Source organism: Mustela nigripes, chromosome 5 (assembly GCF_022355385.1).
Source record: "Mustela nigripes isolate SB6536 chromosome 5, MUSNIG.SB6536, whole genome shotgun sequence".
NCBI classification, from domain to species: Eukaryota; Metazoa; Chordata; class Mammalia; order Carnivora; family Mustelidae; genus Mustela; species Mustela nigripes.
The window spans coordinates 18,641,692-18,660,748 of record NC_081561.1 but is presented as its reverse complement, the minus strand read 5'-3'; the positions used below and the strand labels follow the sequence as shown (position 1 = coordinate 18,660,748).

Genomic DNA, 19,057 nt, shown 5'->3' with positions numbered 1-19,057 from the left:
TCTATGTTACTCTCTCATCTTTCAGGAGCCCTCTTGCTTGGTAATTATTAATGCACAGCCATTTACGGATGAGGCCATTGGAACTTGGAGAAGTGACTTGCCTGAGGGGACACACGCAGCAGGCTGTGGCACTCTGAGCCCCTCCCCCCTCCCTAGACCGTGGGGGGTCTGCACGCACAGATGGGGGGGCGCTGATAACACAGGGCTGAAATTCTTTCATGCTTTTGGTGCCGTGGCTAAAAATTCATCACCAGACCCAAAGTCACATAGATTTTCTCTTGTTTTCCTCTAGAAGTTTTACACTTTTGGACTTACACTTGAGTCTAAGATCCATTCTGAATCAATCTCTTTGAAAGGTCCAACGTCTTGCTCAAAGTTCAGTTTTTGAGCTGGACTTTTGAAGATTCCTTCAGACTTTTGAGCTGGATGTCTAATCAGTCCAGCATCTTCTATAGAAAAGTCTATCCTTTCTCCAGGGAATGAATGGTCTGTGCTCTTTTGTCAACAAACTTTGAAATACTTGATACATTGTTGTAAAAGCACATTACCAGGGTGCCTGGGTGTGGTTCAGTCCCTTAAGCTTCTGTTTTAGGCTCTGGGTCCTGAGATAGAGCCCCCAAGTCGGGCTCCCTGCTCAGCGGGGAGTCTGCTTCTCCCTTTGCCCCCTCCGCCAGCTTGTACACACACACTCTCTCTCTCAAGTAAATAAATAAAATCTAAAAAATAAAATGTATGTTACCTCTGTTTTTTTTATTTTAAAAACACAGCCAGCTGGGTGCTGTGTTTAATGGTTATTTGCTTCAGATTCGAACCCCAGCTTCTTACAATGTGAGGCAAGTTGTAGATTAGAATATAGACCGAATATTAAGAGTAGACCACCTAAGTAAGAGTAAACTGGAATAGAATCCAGCCATACTGAGTCTGTGGCTAGGGACTGTGGATTAGAGAGAGAGAGAGAGAGAGAGAAACCAGGCTCTACGCCTGACTGCAGCCCTCTACCTTTCAGGCTTCTGTCTTCTTCACTGGAAAATTAGAGACCCGTTAACCAGACAGACCCCAGGTTACTAACCTTCTGATTCTACTTCTAGGACCCCAGATCATAAGAGTGGAAATGAAATTTTTTGTCCCTAGAATATTTTCCCTCTCATGGCAAGCCTCGCCCTTTTAGAACGGGCTAGTGAGAATTCTTTGCATTTACTGGGGCTGATCTATCCATGCCTTTCGCCTGGGCTATGAGAACAGAGACCTAAGGCACATCTGCAGAGACCTGATCCTACTGTCTTCTTGAGTGCCCCCTGCCTGCTGCTTGCTCTGCAGACCCGTCCCAGCCTATGCCCATGCAGTCTTCCCTCCTTGTCCCACATTTTCATCTCTGGGGCTGAGGTGTCTTTGTTGATTCATGAACTTGGGTCAGTCATATTTCTTTCTTCGGGATGCACAATTGCTCTGCCTCTCTCTTCTCTTTCTCAGTCTCCCCTTCCAACTCTCTTGGCCCAAGGCTGACCACACTCCCCTCATTCTCAAGAACACACAGCTTATCTATTTTTCATGTTTAAGGCAGCCAAAGGCTTTTAAAAGATATTGAAAACCCCTCAACCACAATTTTGAGTTGCAAAGAATTTGCTAGATTTGCTGGCACAGAGAATTACAGGAATGTTCTTCTGGTACTTTGTGGTCTGGAATCCCTGGAGGGTCAGGGATTGTAGAGGGAACACAGACATGTGAAAATAATTACACTACAGTGTGTGTGGGGGGGGGTGGCTGTTTTGGGGGTGAGGAAGAGAAACATCATATAATTTTTGCAGAAATGGTCAAAGGATGGTGAGGAGTTTAAGCAGCCCAGAGTGAGAGGGGAAGTCAAGGGATCCAGGCAGAGGTAACACCATTTGTAAAGGAAGGGAAGCATGAAACAGTAGGTCCTTTTGGCAGTGGACACATTAACCCTTACCCACAGATGGGTAAGTTAGCCAGTTTGGCTGGCTGGGCGGGTGTCTATCCCCCAGACCCACGTTCCATGTTCCATGTATATGCTCCCTGAGTCTGCTCTCTTCCTAACTCCCAGGACATCAGTCTTACACTGTCAAGGTTAGGGAGATAAGCATGCTTTGCTGTGTAGCATGTACAGGAGAAAACCTTAGTTACGGTGGCAGCGTAGAATGTGTGCTTGAGGGCAGCCAGAAGTGGAGGAGAGAAAGGACAGCTGGGACATGACGCTCCACGCATCCCTACACCCAGGTCCTGGGGCAGGAAGAGGACCATGCTTAGCCCCAGGTTCTTTTTGAATCTTACCGAGCAGCTCCAAGGAGGAGGCCATGTGCCAGGTGTGACTGTGGGGATCTGAAGGAAGCATGGGGCTTGCCGTGCTCCTCTGGCAATGACAGTGTCTTCTGGGAACTTAACTGGTTGGCACCTTGATCTTGGACTGTGAGTCTCAGAACTGCGAGAAATAAATATTTGTTGTTTGAGCCCCTGGGCTTATGGCTGACTGAGACAATAAGGAATAATCTAGAAAGAATGGCAGGTTTTAGGGGGAGACCACAAAATCTTGTTTCAAATCTACTGTGCTTCAGAGGTAGAGAGGCCCAGAAGGCACTTAGATACAGTGGTCGGAAGCCCAGCTGAGACACAGTGTGCATAAAAGGCCAACAAAGAACAACCGAGGGCACTACCAAGAGGCTCCCTAAGGGGGACATTCTTCATTCTGGTCCACAAATATTTTACAAGACCCTGATTAGGCCCTGAAAGACAGGCAAATAAGAACCTCAAAGAGCCTTCTACTTCAAGGAGCCTACCTAGTTTTAACGACAGCCACGGACTCAGGTTCGGCAGGTATGAAAAGTATTTCTAGGAACCCTTGATGAAATAAGGTGTCAAACTCACGTCTACAAGTTTAGGTCAGTTTCCTGGACTGTCTGTGAGTTTGACATGTAGGTACGTCCCTCTTTTTTTATTTTTCTTTTATTCTTCAGATTACTTAATGAATTTCAACCAAATTCTAAGATATGATAAACATGACATTTGATTTCCTTGTTCTTTATTTTCCGTCCTGGTTTATGCTTAAACATGACATGATTGGCTTACAGCCATCCAAAAATGAGGAATGCATTTTTATGCACTAAGATCTTCAATGGTAAGAATTAAAGTAGAGAGGAAAAAAGAAGGTTAACATGGTTTACTTGTTTTTTTTAAAGGGTAACTCCTTTTTGAAAAATATTTTTCTGTATGTTCATTAATTATTTTTAGGTAAACACACATAGGCATACACACAATTATAGCCTCTCAATTGACTGCCACAGTTTACAGAAGAAATAGTAAATATTTAAGAAAATACTTAAAACATTTAAGCAAATAAATAAATTTTAAGAAATAAAATTTAAGAAATGTTCTAAAATGTGAATTTGCAGAAATGTATGTAGACTCCAATAATTCCATTGGAAATTAAACTTTGCAATTAGAGAAAATTTCAAAATGTGAACTTAATACACGTGCTTGAAGTGCTAATACACACTTTATATCATAAGAAATTGAGAAACCTTAATTTAAAGCAAATAAAGGTGTCTAGTTTCACCAGGAATTTGCATATGTCACCAGTGCTTGTGGAATTAATCTCTTAGAAAATTCTTTTCTAATGTGTGAGATTTCTCATTGGGAACAAATTCAGAATCAAGTGGATTGGCATAGAAAATAGGTTCTTGCGTCTCTCTATTTAAACATTTTACGTTTAATTCTCCTTCAGTTACATTTTAGCTACTCGAATATAAGTGACATGTTTTGTTCTTCTTTCCACAGAAACTGGTGTGTTTACTTTTATGGACTCAGAGGAGCTTTTCAAATTAACTTCAATTTTTAACAGCCTTTTTTTCATATCCCATGTGTGAATTTACTGTGGAGACTTATGAACCATGGAACTGCCTTCAGCCGCCTACTGGTGAGTTGCTTTGCTTAGGTGAGTGTAGAAAACTTTTGGCAATGTGGCTCAGGCCCCAGTTTTAGCACCTAGGCAAAAGTTTTTAGAGCAAGCCAGGATATGAATCAGTATGAAGGAGGCACTTGAACACGACCCACACTTTTTAAAAAAATTCACTGAAACTTTGAGAGCATTTTCAATGAAGTAGATACGACTGCTGCTTGTCTCCCTTGAACAAATTAATTCTCTTTTAAAGTATCGATTGGATCAATGCTCCAAGTGTTACAATCCTAACATCTTTTGGGCAATGGTTCTAATTAATATAATTAATATTTTAGCAAGACTCATGGGTCATAACTGAAAGAAATCACCTGGGTCTGAAGAATGCCTACTGAGGACAGCCCTGTTAAGATGAACTCAGAGATGCGTGGAGTAATTTCCTGGACTTGCAAAGCAGGAAAGGGAAGGTTTTCCTTCCTTATACGCCTGGAGGTTTTGGTGTTTGGCCCTGTTGAGACCCAAGGGCTATCTGGGCTAATTAACATGTATGTAATTAAAGTGCATCAGCTAGAAAGGCAGAACCAGTTTTATTTGGCTCTGTACAACTGAATAATTTCTTTCTCTCTACATTATTTACCTTCTGTGTAAGTGTGTGTGGGGGAGGGGGTCTAGTTTACTGGACATCCTCCTGCTGCCTGTTCCGGCAGACAGCAAAGGGCAGATGAGCTCTGCCTAGCATTCACACTAGATTTTCCTTGCGTTCGTATCACCATTTTTAAGCCACATTTTTCATCCCAGGGTAAGAAACACTGTCAATAATTGAGGTGGTCCATTAAGAGACCCTTCTTGATAATGGAAAATCGCATAACTCAGTAGAAGTCGATTAAAAACTGGAAACTTTAGACCCCTTTGCTCAGTGAAAATTTATCTTTATAGGAGGCCTTTAATATGATAGATCAAAATCGTTTGAAGTTCCAAAAATTCAGTTAGACCTTGACAGTGAACATAAAATTTTATATAGTATCAAAGTATATTAGTTCTTTGAAACGAAAAGGGTTGTTTGTTTTTTCATTCCTTTAACATGGAATGGTTTGAGATGTTCAGGATTTTATAACTGAATTAGAAATGACATCCCACTGTGGGATACTTTATTCCTTTGAAGTTTTTGAATGTGTGACGTACTCTTTGCTTGTCCCTATACAATGGAAGTAGGTAGAGTAGGAGAGAAGCAGGGCATTTCATCTGTTAAACCTAAGATCTGAATAATTAGGACTAGATAAATGACTCAAAATGTTTTTGTTGTCTGGTCACTTTGTTAGGTCACAACCAGTACAATAGAATGTAGTATCTTATACAACTCTATATAATTAAAAAAATAATAATAATAATGGCAGTGTCTTTAGAGATATCCAAACTCTGCAAGTGTCCAAGGGAAAAATGCCAAGTCTCTAAAATGCAATGTCCATAACACTTTTCTTCCTTATTAGTGGTTTTTCGTGCCCAAAATCTGACATAAACTAAAGAGTGACATCGGTCTTCAAAAACAAAAATATTTGGCCATTTGTTTTAAGGTTCGGCACCTTCTACTATAAATTTAAACTGTACCTAACCGCTTAGGTAGGATTTGGCAGTCAGGCCTGGTGGATGCCTAACTCCAACCAACAGTACACATGTGACTTGCTTCCTACTGAAATTAAACTGCCAAGGAAAAAGAAGAAATTGTCCCCTTTATTTAATAACAAAGAAGGCTATCGTTCGAATTCTTCAGATTTGGAATTCCAGCAGTGTTTTCCTGTTTTCTTCTTGATGTGTGACGAGAATGAATAATACCAAAAATAAAAATAAACCTCATCTAAACAAGCAGTCCTTTGACTTTATAAGGCTCAACATCAAATATATCAAATTCTAAAAATACCAAAGACCAATGAAATGTCAAAGCTGGTGGGGGACAACATGCTGGGGATAGGACAGATTTTTAAGCCTTTCGATTTAATTGAACCTTCTAGCATTAACTTTGTTATGTTCATAGCTGCCACTTAAAGGGACTACTAAGGACCACGAGATTTCATATTCATATAAATATTTGACTTTGACCTCATAAAATGTCCCTTGGGTCTATAATACTTTCATTCTTGTATAATCTGAAACAAATCCTTTTCTTTTAAAAATCAAACAGACCACGTTACACACACAGTTGACTAACTATTTACAAAGCACCCAATTAAATCCTACTTAATTCTCTCTAACTCTAAAAATTCCATCTAACTGGTGTGCAAAGTACTGACCACATTCAATGTGTGATGTTCACAGGCCCTGATGGTCCTATCCAACCTGGAAAATATTAACTTCGTTAAAGAGAAAAGAAAAGCTTAAAAAATAAGTAAAGGGTTTTGAAGAAACGAGACCAGAAATCACAGTACAAGACAGATTAATCTACTTTAATATTCACATGTAAAAGTTACACATCACAAGAGATTGGACAGTAGGTTTAGCAGTAACTAACATAGCTATAGTGAAAATCATTTTTATAAAAAAATAATCTAGATGCGGTCATCAGAATTTTTGGTCTACTTAAGTTAATGTTTGAAGATCGACTTTTATCCCTGCTTGAAGGATTTGCCATTATGCCTTGTTTTTTTTTTTTTTTTTTTTCTCCCACTGTTGCCTATTAATATTCTTTGGAGGAAAGAAAGCAGAAAGTGTTCATTTCCAAGAGTTTGTCCTTTGGTAGCAAGCAGAGAACATTTTTCATTTCTATGATTTAAATAATCTGTACAGACATGAAACGTAGTGACATTAAGCCTCAGTGTAAAATGAAGAATGATAAGCATTTTTTTTTCACTTTGATAAAACAGTAGATTTCATAAACTCCTTAAGGATCCAAGCATTTCCCCATCCCATATGCAAAACCATTCAGAATCCATTTAGACCTCAGTTAAAAAACAAAAAGGCAGACACTTAACTCTTTATATATTACACTATCAAACCCTGTACTTAAAAACTGATAAAGGATATTTCCAACATGTATGCTTCAAATACAAAGATTTCAATCTAGGTTAAAGAAAACACATTTGAATGGACTCAGAACAAGTTTATTTTGTGATTAAGCATCTCATGCAGTCATGCAGGACCACTAGCTATAACGATTACTTCCGAGTCTACACAACACTGGATAAAACGAAAACAAATTAAAAGCTAGGCCAAACAGAAAAGACATTCAAGATATCGAGAGCTCTGTAATGGAGCTGAAAAATAATTTTCCAAAAGAAATATTCCCATAGATTAAAAAAAAAACACACGCATAATATTTACAAAAAATATTTAATTAAAAATATCTTATAATTACAGTATTCTATTAAAGCATATACTTTCTCACACTTATAGAACATCTCTATATATACATGGTATGAAATGTCACTCATCTATACAATATGTAACATTCTTGCAGGGAAAAGAAAGTTCCCTGCCCCGTTATAATCATCTATTTTAAACAATAGATGTAAAAAAAAAATTATCTACAATGCTCTTTTATATTAGTAAAGCTTCAAAACAAAAATTGAGCTCCTTGGTCACAAAGTAGGCATCTAAAGTTGATTTACTCTTGATCTATTTATCAGTCCTGTCACACTTAAGCTTAAAAGTTTAACTGCATCTCCAAAAACACAGAAATGTACATTTCACAGCGGTTATAAATGAAGAGACAAAAGAGAATACATATGCAGAATGTTTATGAACGTGCAAAAAAAAAAAAAAAAGATGGAAGTTCTATTTTTCTTCCTCCCCCTCTCTCTCTCTTGGAATGACGAATGAAACGTTTCTAGGATTTGCTGATTTTTTTTTTTTCCTCCTTTCCTCGGCTGGCTTTTTCTCTAACTTCTGCTCTTTCCCCCTCCCTTTCTAGTGCTCCTGGCTCGGGCTCAGGCGGCCGCACACCTGTGGAAGAGGAATGAATAGAGGGGGTGTGTGAACCTTCCCGCTGTAGACTAGCTGGCGCCACCGACCAAACTCAAGACATGCTTGATCAACAACCCAAAACAAACCACCAGGTCAGACAACACCCGCAGCCCGAGGCTGGCCAGGCGACCTGCAGGCAGCTGCTGGCCCCCGGGAAGCCCGGACTGGGGATCCATTCTCAGGCCCTACCCGCACTCCACTTTGTGGGTGTCAGACGGCGGGGGGGGGGTGGGTTGCAGGTTGGCACATCGGGTTGCAGTTTCCACGCCCACGACGGTGCCCTCCCTCGGCGGGGAGAAAGGCTGTTAGAGCCGACTGGTCATAGACGAGGCACGAGGGTGGCGTGGCGGGGACAACGGGGACAGGAGCTGGTGACACGTCTCCATTTAGAGTAAACCCCCAATTACTAAAAGCGAAGTACGGTGGCACGGAGAGGGGGTGTCCACCTCATTGGGGTCTGCCCTCAGAAATGCTTAGGGGCACAGAATACTGCGGTGCCTGGCACCGGAAGCCCCTGGGGACGGGCGTCTCCGGTGACCCGCCGCGGGCAGAAGGGAAACGCGCGCTCACCTGGACAGCGCGGCTCAGCGGCACAGAATGCTGTCGCCCTGCTTGTTCACCGCGCCGGCCTGGAACAGCAACGAAACACCAAGGCAAAGGTTAGCAGGCACCAGCGTCGCGCTCGGCACGGTCCTGGATTCGTTCTTGAAAACCAGGCAGGCGCGCCGGCACCCCCACCCCAGCCTGCAGCCCTGGGGGACTCCCCCAACCCCACCCCAGGCGCAGGCTAGACTTGACAGCCCAGGATGCGCAGAGCCCCAGTCCCGCTCCGCGCGGTCCCCCGACCTGCGCTCGCCGCGAGGAGCCCGCCGCCGGTGGCCCCGGGCGCCCGGAGGAGGAGGGGGGTGCTGTCATTTCTCCGCCGCCCCTCCCGTTGGAAGGGGAGCGCCCGCGTCCGCCCCCCAGCCCGGCCGCCGCCCTCCCGATCCCCCGTCGCGTCCGCCCGGGGCCGGCGTCCGGCCTCTCACCGGGTCGGTGTTGAGCGCCGTGAGCGGGGTCCGCGGCGGCGCTGCGGGACAGGTCCCGGCTGGGTGGTGCGGTGGCGCCGGCGGTGGCGGCTGCCTCAGCAGAGCCGGGTGCGTCTCCAGCGCCAGCTGCAGGTCCAGGATGTAGTCGATAACGTGCTGCAGGATCTCCACTTTGCTGACTTTCTTGTTGGGCGGGATGGTGGGCACCAGCCTCCGCAGGCGGCTGTAGCAGTCGTTCATATCGCACTGCAGGCACAGCGCCGGCTCGTCGGCCGCCGCCTCCGCCGCCTTGCAGCGCGCTGCCGCCGCCGCCGCCGCCGCGGCCGCCGAGCCACCGAGGCTGTGGCCGTGCTCGGCCAGGCAGCGCAGAGCCAGTTCCCCACCGCCGCAGCCCGACGGCGCCTTGCGGCCCGAGGGGCGCACCGGGCTCACCGCCTTCATCGCGCGCGCCCTGCGCCCTGCGCGAGCGGACCCGCTGGGGCGAGCGAGGGAGGCAGGCAAGCTCCGGGCCCCCCGCCCGCGGCCGGCTCCGCGCCCCTTGCCTTCGCGCCCGGCGCGCTCGGTCCGCGCTCGGGGCACCGCGAAGCTCCCGGCGATCCCGCGCCCACGAACTGCCGGCAGGGTCGCTCCGGGTTTGGCGAGGGGAATCTCTGTTCCGCGGGCGACACTCGGCCGGGACCAAAAGGCAAGAATAATCAAGAGCGGCAGAAGGAAAGCAGCCCACCGGGTTCCCTCGTCACTCCCTTCGGAGCTCCGACTACAGCCCGGCCGCTCCCGCCGCCGCCGCCACCGCTGCGCTCCCGGACCCGGAGGCTCCCCCACTGCCAGCCCGACTCCCAAGCGCGCCTGCTCTACGCTCTCGCCCCGCCAGCCGCGCAGCTGTATTTATGGAGCCGCGCGCCCCGGGGGCGGGGCCAGCACGCCGGCAGGGTCGCCGCGCGAGCCGAGCGGAGCGGGGCTGGGCGCGCGGGCGGGTGCGCGGAGGGAGACGGCGCGGGCGGAGGCTCCGGGAGGCGCTGGGGGGCGGGGAGCCGGGCAACCCGAGCGGCCGGGGGGGGGGGGGGGTCGGGAGTGGCCAGCCAATCGGGCGGACGGTGCCACCTCAGGGAAGGACGCTCGGGCCAATGGGAAGGACACTCCATTCCGTCAACGCTGTGGGTCGGGGTTCGGAGAAAAGAGAGCCGAGTGGGAGTCGGGCCAGGCTGCTGTGTGCCCTGGGGAGGGGGAGAGAGAGGGAGAAGTTCCTGCGAAGAACTGCGGGAATGTGCGGCTGGAATTCACTCTCCCCCGGCTTAGGCGGCGGAGGGAGCGCTGGGCCCTGCTCGAGGATCCCCGCGCGGCGACCGGGGACCCTCCGCCACCCACCGCTCCAGCCCGGGGATTCCAGCGCCTTAAGAAGGACGCTGTTCGGGAAGGCACGTTCGTTCCTTCTGCCTTTTCCCTCTCCGTTTTCACAATCACCGAAACCGTAATGATGAATGGAACGTGCAGCCGTTCCGTTTTCTTTTTTAAAAAGGTTAAAGCTTAGCCAAAAAAAAAAAAAAAAAAAAAAGAAAGAAAAAGAAAAACAAACAAACAAACAAACAAAAACCAAAACAAACAAGCAAAAAAGAGTGCTGAACGCAGATATCTGGTGAAGAGCCAAACGTCGTGGGGTTTTTCTTTTCACCCATCTAGATGCACAAATGGGCTCCAGAAAAAGGCAGTTGCCTCAAAGCATTAAATGAGGGCACGTAAATATTAAAAATGCATGGGCACGGACTATTTAAAATTCCACCATGACATATCATATTAATCCGTTTTATGTTAAATTCATACCTGTAACTTAATGTAGGCCGTTAACGCACCGCCTCACGTGTTAGTCAGCCGTACCCCGCTTTAAATAAGATGCTAAGAACGTCCAGAGTCTCCTTTTCCAGCAAAGCATTAAAATTCACACTTCCAGTTCCTGGAGTCCTGCTTGGGCCACACCCTGCAGAAAAGTCTGTTAATTAAGGACGTTTCTGGGGTTTCTAATAGAAAAGCTGTCCTAGAAGGGTTCAAACAAAATTGCCCAATGAACTTTGATAGGACCCTGTGTATACTCATCAAGGAAAATTGAGTCCTTTGGTGGAGAAATGAGCATAAAGACTCTCTGGTCTCAAATTTTCATTTGTGTACGTGATATAGATTGGTGCCTTCATTTTTGTAGATCATTAAGAGAAAGAGATACGAATCTCACCTCTGCCCAGTCTACTCTCTGCAAGGAAGCTCTCTCCCTCCCTGCCCAGCACTGACATACCTGCACTGCATGAGGCCGGTAGGTACTCTGTGTAACCACGTGGGTATTTTATAACTATTGCACTGCTAGTTCCCCAGAGCACATCCCTTTTTCCTGATGAAATGAGGAGTAACTATTTAATGCTAGTTTCCCAGGAAGATGCAACAATGCTCCTCTCCGCTAATTCTTGCACATTACTGCCTCTAATGATTGTTTGGAAACAAGGGACAGTCTCACTTACCTACGTGGGTACTTTGATGGTCTATGTGGACACTTACCAAGAAAAGGGGAACTATAAAACGTCAAAGAAGACTTTCTTCTAAATATAGACATAATTTTATATATTCTTAAATTAGTATAGATAAACAGAACATTTTCATTTTAGAGAGAAAGGTGGGTCAAGGAGCACTGGAGGGCATGAATCTACTCTGGTGGAGTTGTCATTTCATCACAGAGGATAATCATAAGCGGAGATATGTACAGATGTTTCTGTTCCATTGATTTTTTTTTTTCTTTGCTAGAGTTTAAAAGCTGCTCCAACATTTAAAACCTTAGATTTTTCTCTGGCGAAATTGAACTATGCTAATATAGCTGGGAGACGCTTATTTTAAAACGTTGCAGATCCCGAGTTGATTTACTTTAAAAATGTAAGTTTTAAATATGTGACACCAAGAAACAAACCTATCCACCTCGTTGGACTTTGCTAAATCTCAGAGAGCCGTACCCTGGGCGTGACAAGTGCCAAATACCAGTGTTTCAGGTTTTGTTGCAGTGGCTCTGTGTGACTGGCTTCAAGTCAGAAGAGCAGGGTTACTGTGGAGCCTACGTTCAAAGGAATGTACCCTGGTCACATGATCAAGAACACCCAGGAAAAATGTGATCCCCCAAATCCCACCAGCAGAATGGGCAGAGGCAGATATTATATTCCTCGTTTTGAAAGCTGAAAGATATTAATCGGTTAAAGGCTAGGAAAACATTGTACGGTGGAAATAAAGTATGGAATCCTGTGCTTTTTGGCCTCCGAAACCTGGGAGCTTAGGGGCTAAGCCATGGGTGTTTTGATTCTTAGACAACAGTCACTTGCATGACGTCAAAGCTGAAGTCACAGACTCCCAGCACTGATCGTTCAAATTGGAGTTTACTCAGCAATGACTAGCTCTTGGGAAAACCTTGCAAACTACAGAATTTCTACCGGGACAGGGAAGGAATCCTAGTTTCCCACAATTCTTCCTTTTACATCAAAATCCTTCGCTGGCACTTGTAAAAATAAGATGGGCTAGCTAGCCAAAAGCCCTTTGCCATGAAAGTGCTAGAGGCTCCCAAAATGTTCCTCAGAGGGACCCTGGGATGAAATAGTCATAGGAAAATTGCTAGGGAGTCCTGGTGACCAGAGTCATGTGTACACCCTTCCTCCAGACAAAGAGTTCTGCAGCTCTTTCTTGGGATGCATTCTAGACGCTAATCAGAGCCTTGCTGAACTGAAACACCCAGGCTCTTAGAATTCACAATCACCCTGTGTTTACATGAAGCAAGGGTATCCAAGCATATTGTGCTATTCAGTCCAAATGCCTTTTTAGGACTTGATACTTCTTTCCCCACAGCTTGCAGGGAAGCAGTGGGTGGGCTCAGACACACAGATAAACAGGAGCGTTCCCATGCCTTGGTGCCTCTCTAGATGTAAATGGTCACTGGAAGGAGGCACAGGCATTCTTTCCAGGCTCAAGGAACCAGCATGTACCCTGCTGCAGGAGCGTCCCTTGCTCTGAAAGAGTGCATTGGGCAATGTGGCAGTTCATACTCAAGGCTGCTCTATCTGGCACACAGAGTTACAGAATTACTTGTGCTACCCTTGGCTTGCTGATTCCAGTCCCGGAAGCACTGATAACCTTTTGATTTGCTTAGTCTTGGGAAAAGTCTTATAAGAAGGGGACATTATATATTGAACATAGCCAAGCAGACATGGCCAGCAAAAATGCCTACTTCAGGAGTTTTGCAAGGTGGTCTGTTGAAATAAGAAGGAGCTGATGTGGAGAAGAAAGAGGTGTCATTTCTTTTTATCTTAGGAGACATAAAGAGTATAGGCCCTTTTTTTTTTTTTTTTAAAGATTCGATTTATTTATTTGAGAGAGAGAGAACGAAAGAGACAGAGAGAGAGTGAGAGTGAGTGCACAGGAGCAGGGTGAGGGGCAGCAGAAGAAGGGGAACCAGACTCCCTGCTGCGCAGGGACACCCCCTCCCCCCCACTGACCCAACACCGGGCTCAATCCTAAGATCCTGGGATCATGACCTGTGCTGAAGGCAGATGCCCAACTGACTGAGCCACCCATGTGCCCCAAGAATTTGGGCTTGAAAGTCAGAACACCTCTGTGGCTCAGTTGGTTAGGCGTCCAATTTTGGCTCAGGTCATGATCCCAGAATCCTGGGATCAAGCCCCATGTTGGCCTCCCAGCTCAGTGGGGAGTCTGCTGCTGCTTCTCTTGCTGCCCCTTCCCCACTCATGCTCTCTCTCTCTCTCTCTTCCTCACTCTCTCTAATAAATAAATAAAAATTTTTAAAAAAAAAGTCAGAATGTCTGGGCTCCAGTTTTGGCTCCTTGGTTTAGTAGTTTTATATCATTAAACTAGATGTTTAACTTCCTGTGCCTTTCTTATATGAAATGAGGATAAAAATTGTATCTGCTTTATAATGTGTTTGTACATATAAAATTCTTAGAACAGTATCTGGCACTTAATGCATGTTAAAATTTATTATTATTTTTGGCAAATATTATTTCTCAGTGTGTGGATTATCTTCTCGTTCACTTAACCATCTATGAGAGCACTCGTTTTTAATTTTGATGATGTTCATTTTATCAATTTGTTCTTTAACGGAGCATGCTTTGGGGATCATATCTAAGAAATCTTTGCATAAGCCAAGGAAACAAAGGTTTTCCTCCTATGTTTTCTTCTAGATGTTTTATAATTTTTAGACCGGGTTGGTTTAATGGGGACCCAACTTATGCAGCCACATAGGGTCCCAAGCTTAGAAGGATCTCATTGGTTTCATGCTCTGATGTTACCATCTTGAAAATCTCAGTAATTTTTGAACAAGGGGCCCCATGTTTTCACTTGCACTGGGGGCACAAATTATGTAGCCAATGCTGGCTTTAGGTTTTAGGTTTAGGTCTGTGATCCATTTTGTGGTGATTTTTGTATGTGGTTCAAGTTATGAACTGAAGTTTCTATTTTTGCTTATGTGTGTCCCATAGTTCCATCACCCTCTGTTGAAACGTCTGTCCTTTTCCTGGCTTTGCACCTTTGTCAAAAATTGGCTGTATGTGTATCTGTGGTTCTATGTCTGGCCTCTGAATTTTGTTTCATGGGTTCTACTTGTCTGTTTTTATACCATACTGTCTTGATTACTGTAGCTTTATAGTAAGTCTTGACATGAGGGAGTGTTGATGGATCTGTCTGCTTTGTTGTTCTTCATTTCAAAGTTGTTTGGCTATTCTGGATATATGTTGCATTTCCATATGGATATTAAAAGCAGTTTGTGAATGTCTTTGAAAAGGGCTTGTATCCAAAATCTATCAAGAGCATCTACCAAGAACGTATAATGATCTCTCAAACTCAATAATAAGAGAACAAACAATCCAATTCAAATGTGGACAAAAAAGCTGACCAGACAGTCTGCTAAGTAAGGTATACAAGTGACAAAGGAGCACAGGAAAAGATGCTCAGTATCACTCGTCATTTGAGGTTCATTTCAAAGCTATAATGAGATAATACTACACAACTGTCAGAACAACTAAAATTAAAAAGATTAACCACACTGACTATTGGTGAGGTTGTATAACACCTGGAGTTTTCCAGGTGTTTTACAGGGATATAAAATGAGAAAAACCACTTTGGAAAACTGTTTGGCAGTTTCTTAAACGGTTGAACATATGCACACCACATAGCGTACCATATTTCTACTGCGAGGTGTCTATCCAAGAGAAGTAAAATAATATATCCAAGGGCCATGATGGGACACAAGAATGATGGGTACATTTACTATGTGCATTGTGGTAATGGTAACATCAAAATGTATCAGGTTGTGCAACATATATGTCTACATATAGATGTATTGATATTGTGTATCATTTTATGTGCTATGGCAATTGTATCTCCATAAAGCTTTTAAAAAGTATTAATTTTTAAAATTAATATTTGGATCTCAGAAGAGCTTCTTCCACGAATCCATCAGTTTGTCCTTTAACTTCTGTAGATGGGTATTTTATCATTTCTCTCTCTCTCTTTCTCTCTCTCTCTTAAACTCTGTATCATAGTGCTGTCAATCAGGGATTATAGCATTAGCTGAATGCTGGTGAGATGCCCTCCAAAGCAGGCATCAGACATGTATGCTTGAATATTTCAGCTGTCATGGGGATCCATTAACATAGTCAATCACCTGCTGGAAATGGGCTTTGCTAAAAGCACATCCACTCCTCCTTGTGTTGTGTTGTTCTCATGGGGCATGGATTTGAGGATCTGAGGAGGACTCCACCTGATTATTGGAAATACTTATGCCTTGTGTGGAATGAAAGCTATGCTCTGGACCCTCATCTCTGTGCTTCATCCCAGCTGTAGCCTCTGCTGCCTCAGGTACCCCATATTAGCAGCTGCCTGGGGGTACCCACACATGCTGGATGGGGAGACAAGAAGTTCCGTCATTCTGTGTTGAGGACGGCTTGCCATTTCTCCCCTTTACCCTTTCTGTCTCAAGAAAATAAACACTCTATCAGAACGAAAGGCATTCGCTTCCAGAACAGGGAGTAAAAAAATCCCAGCTAGTATCCTAGTTTTGCCTCTAAAATCCTATGGCCTCAACCTCTTCATCTGGCAAGAGGAGACATTTGTAAGGATGGAGTGAGGAGTAGCTGCATTGCGCACCCCAGAAGCAGAGCAGTAAGTGAACAATAGGAGGCAGTAGACTTGTGTGTCAAAGATACTCAGTGTCCCCCAAAGTCTGTGCCATTATTGAAAGGGGCTTGCAATAGGTTGAATGGTTTAAAAGGTGCCAAGGAAAACAAGTTCTTGCTTTAGCTCATCATTATCCTTTAGGGGAGAAATTCAAGGCCAGAATGTATGCATGTATGTGTGTATTATTTAAAATTCATCCTAATGGGGGTGCCTGGGTGGCTCAGTCGGTGAAGCATCTTGGTTTCTGCTCAGGTCAGGATCTCCAGGATCAGAGCTAGCTCCGCCTCCCACTGCACACTCAACAGAGAGTGCTTGAGATGCCCCCTCTGTTTCTGCCCCCTTCCTGCTCCTGCTCTCTCTCTCTCCAAAATAGATACAACCTATGAAAACTTTTGTCCAAAAAATACTGGCTTGTATCCATCCACTACCTGTTTCCAGCAATACCACAAGGGAAGTGGCTGCTCAGATCTCTTCTACTCACAGCACAAGCTGGAGCCAGCCTTCCACCAATGAAGGCTTTCAGCTACATTTCCCTTTCTTTTACCATGAATGCCAAATAACACCCCCCAGTCTAGAAAAAGCACCATGAGATGTACTTTAACTCCTCCAAGGAAAGATGCTAATTAAAGCATAATTTGCTTCACATCTTGGATCTGAATGCTGAAGGTGAACTGGTCACACAGTAAATCTGCCTTTGCTGAAGAGAACTTCCCCCTCTTATTGATATCTAGGTCATGGTTCCTAAGAATGGATACAGTGTTCAAGAAACAGTTGCAGTTTTTTTCCCTGAAGAGGAATTTTTGAGACATTTTTTGCAGATCTCACACAGTTGTCATTGTCTTTGGGTGGCTCACGATGTCCATGAACTGTGTACCTGCAGGGCAAGATGGCTCTGGAAAGTAGATGAACAGATGAAAACCTGCTTCTATGTGAAATAATCAAACCCGTACATTTTTCTATTAGCAAAACACATGCAACACGACAATAAAGGAATTCAAGATGCAGAATTAAAGGAAAAAGGGACTGGGTTAACTCCGAACTTTATCAGCATTGGTGATAGTATGTGAAAATCGTCCAGTTTAAACAAAGCCATCCCTTTGGGAAGGATTATAGTTAGAACTACTTTCCCTTGAACAGAATTAAAGGATATTTATAATCTTTAAAGACTAAGAGCTGGAATGAAATATTTTTTCTTGAAAGTCTATGACAGAATAATCTAAACATTTGATAAAACATTAGATAATACTACTTGATCTGAGGAACCCCACTTACCATGGTCAAAACATTAAGTCAATATCAATGTATGTTTCTCTTTGTTTGCATTAGGTTCTAAAAAATGGGCAAGACACATGTTATCAGGAAAATTAAGGCAATTCCTGTGACACTGTCGGATGCTACGTATATTGTCTTTGAGGCTTTGGGGAATAATTAGGTTGGAGTTCTAGGATATCCAAGTAACTTGTTAAAAATGCTTTAACATTGGTCATCAACCCACTGTGCTGTCTTTATCAGGAATCTACAACTTGTACTACATAAAATGAGCTTGCCCTTTAGCAGAGTATTAAGTGGGCAAGTTTGGCACCTTCCCACATTGTCCATCAACAGTCTTTCCAGAGCTGCTGACTCTTGATCTCTGGTGAATACAGTTGGAAGACTCGTAATGCTTTCTTTTTATCCTTCTTCTAGGAAAAGCATCCTACTATCTGAAAGAGATACTTGCTTAAAATTTCTATATTATCAGTTATATAAAACCAAACTCTTCAACCTTTACCTTTTTTTTTTTTAAGATTTTATTTATTTATTTGACAGACAGAGATCACAAGTAGGCAAAGAGGCAGGCAGAGAAAGACGAAGGGAAGCAGGCTCCCTGCTGAGGGGATCACGACCTGAGCCGAAGGCAGAGGCTTAACCCACTGAGCCACCCAGGTGCCCCTTCAACCTTACTTTTGAGGCTCTCTGTCAATGGGTCCTTCTCCAAAACAGTTTTGATTCAAGTCATCTTGAGTCAAGCCTACAAAACAAGTATTGTACATTTGTTAATGATAAGACTTTGTTCAAGAAATGTAAGTCTCTTGCCCTCATGGAGCTTGCTGTTGAGATGATGGCTCACACGGATTAAAAATTTGTTAATGAAATACAACATGTTCTGCGCCATCATACAGGCATGGATGGGCCGCCATGGAGGCAAAAGCCCAAGCCTGAGTCAACAGAAGCTTGAAAGAGGCAGAGAGACATGAGCTCGATCCTGAAAGATGACTTCTTCAGTGGTGAAGGCGTTCCAGGTAGTAGCAGTGGCAGGAGCCGAAGCCTAGAGCAGTGAAAACCAAGGGTCTCCCTTGTCATTCTTCCTGCCTCAGTCCAAACACTCAACATCCATTGCTTCACACTTGACTAGTACTTTTCTTCCACACTCATAATACTCTTCCCTTTGAAGCCATTTTTCATTATCTTTTCTCCCTCTCTGCGACCTCTGATTCCTCCAGTCGCATGGCTTCTGCATCCACAAAGCTGTTGATCATGAATTCCTTCACTCTAACTATTTACAAGTCACTTTCTATTTTATAATGAAGGATATGAAAATTGCAAGGTAATTGAGAAACCACAGAAAGGCAAAGAGGAAAATAACCCACACCTAGAAATAAACACTTAATATTTTGTTATGCCTATTTCCCCATGAATATAGATACTATTTCTTGAGCAAAGATTTTTTTTAAAGATTTTATTTATTTATCTGACAGACAGAGATCACAAGTAGGCAGAGAGGGAGGCAGAGAGAGAGGAGGAAGCAGGCTCCCTGCTGAGCAGAGAGAGCCTGATGCGGGGCTTGATCCCAGGACCCTGAGTGAGATCATGACCTGAGCCGGAGGCAGAGGCTTTAATCCACTGAGCCACCCAGGTGCCCCTTGAGCAAAGATTTTTGATGTGCAATGCATACTTCTTGGAAACCTAATTTTCACTTTCTATG

At 44.2% G+C, this 19,057-nt stretch overlaps 1 protein-coding gene and 1 long non-coding RNA gene across 2 annotated transcripts in view; one reads left to right on the top strand and one right to left on the bottom strand.

The window, feature by feature from the left end:
- Positions 1 to 6,324: 6,324 nt before the first annotated feature.
- Positions 6,325 to 9,419, bottom strand: ID4 (inhibitor of DNA binding 4). Its single transcript, XM_059399525.1, has 3 exons — positions 8,890 to 9,419; positions 8,432 to 8,490; positions 6,325 to 7,840 (listed from the first exon to the last, which is right to left on the bottom strand). The coding sequence occupies exons 1-2, from the start codon at positions 9,328 to 9,330 to the stop codon at positions 8,446 to 8,448; spliced, it is 486 nt and encodes a 161-aa protein (XP_059255508.1). The 5' UTR covers positions 9,331 to 9,419; the 3' UTR covers positions 6,325 to 7,840; positions 8,432 to 8,445.
- Positions 8,431 to 19,057, top strand: part of LOC132017634 (uncharacterized) — a 14,184-nt gene continuing 3,557 nt past the window's right edge. Inside the window, exons 1-2 of the long non-coding RNA XR_009404347.1 lie at positions 8,431 to 8,520; positions 11,081 to 11,188. This is a non-coding gene — a long non-coding RNA (uncharacterized LOC132017634). The remainder of the gene's footprint in view (positions 8,521 to 11,080; positions 11,189 to 19,057) is intronic.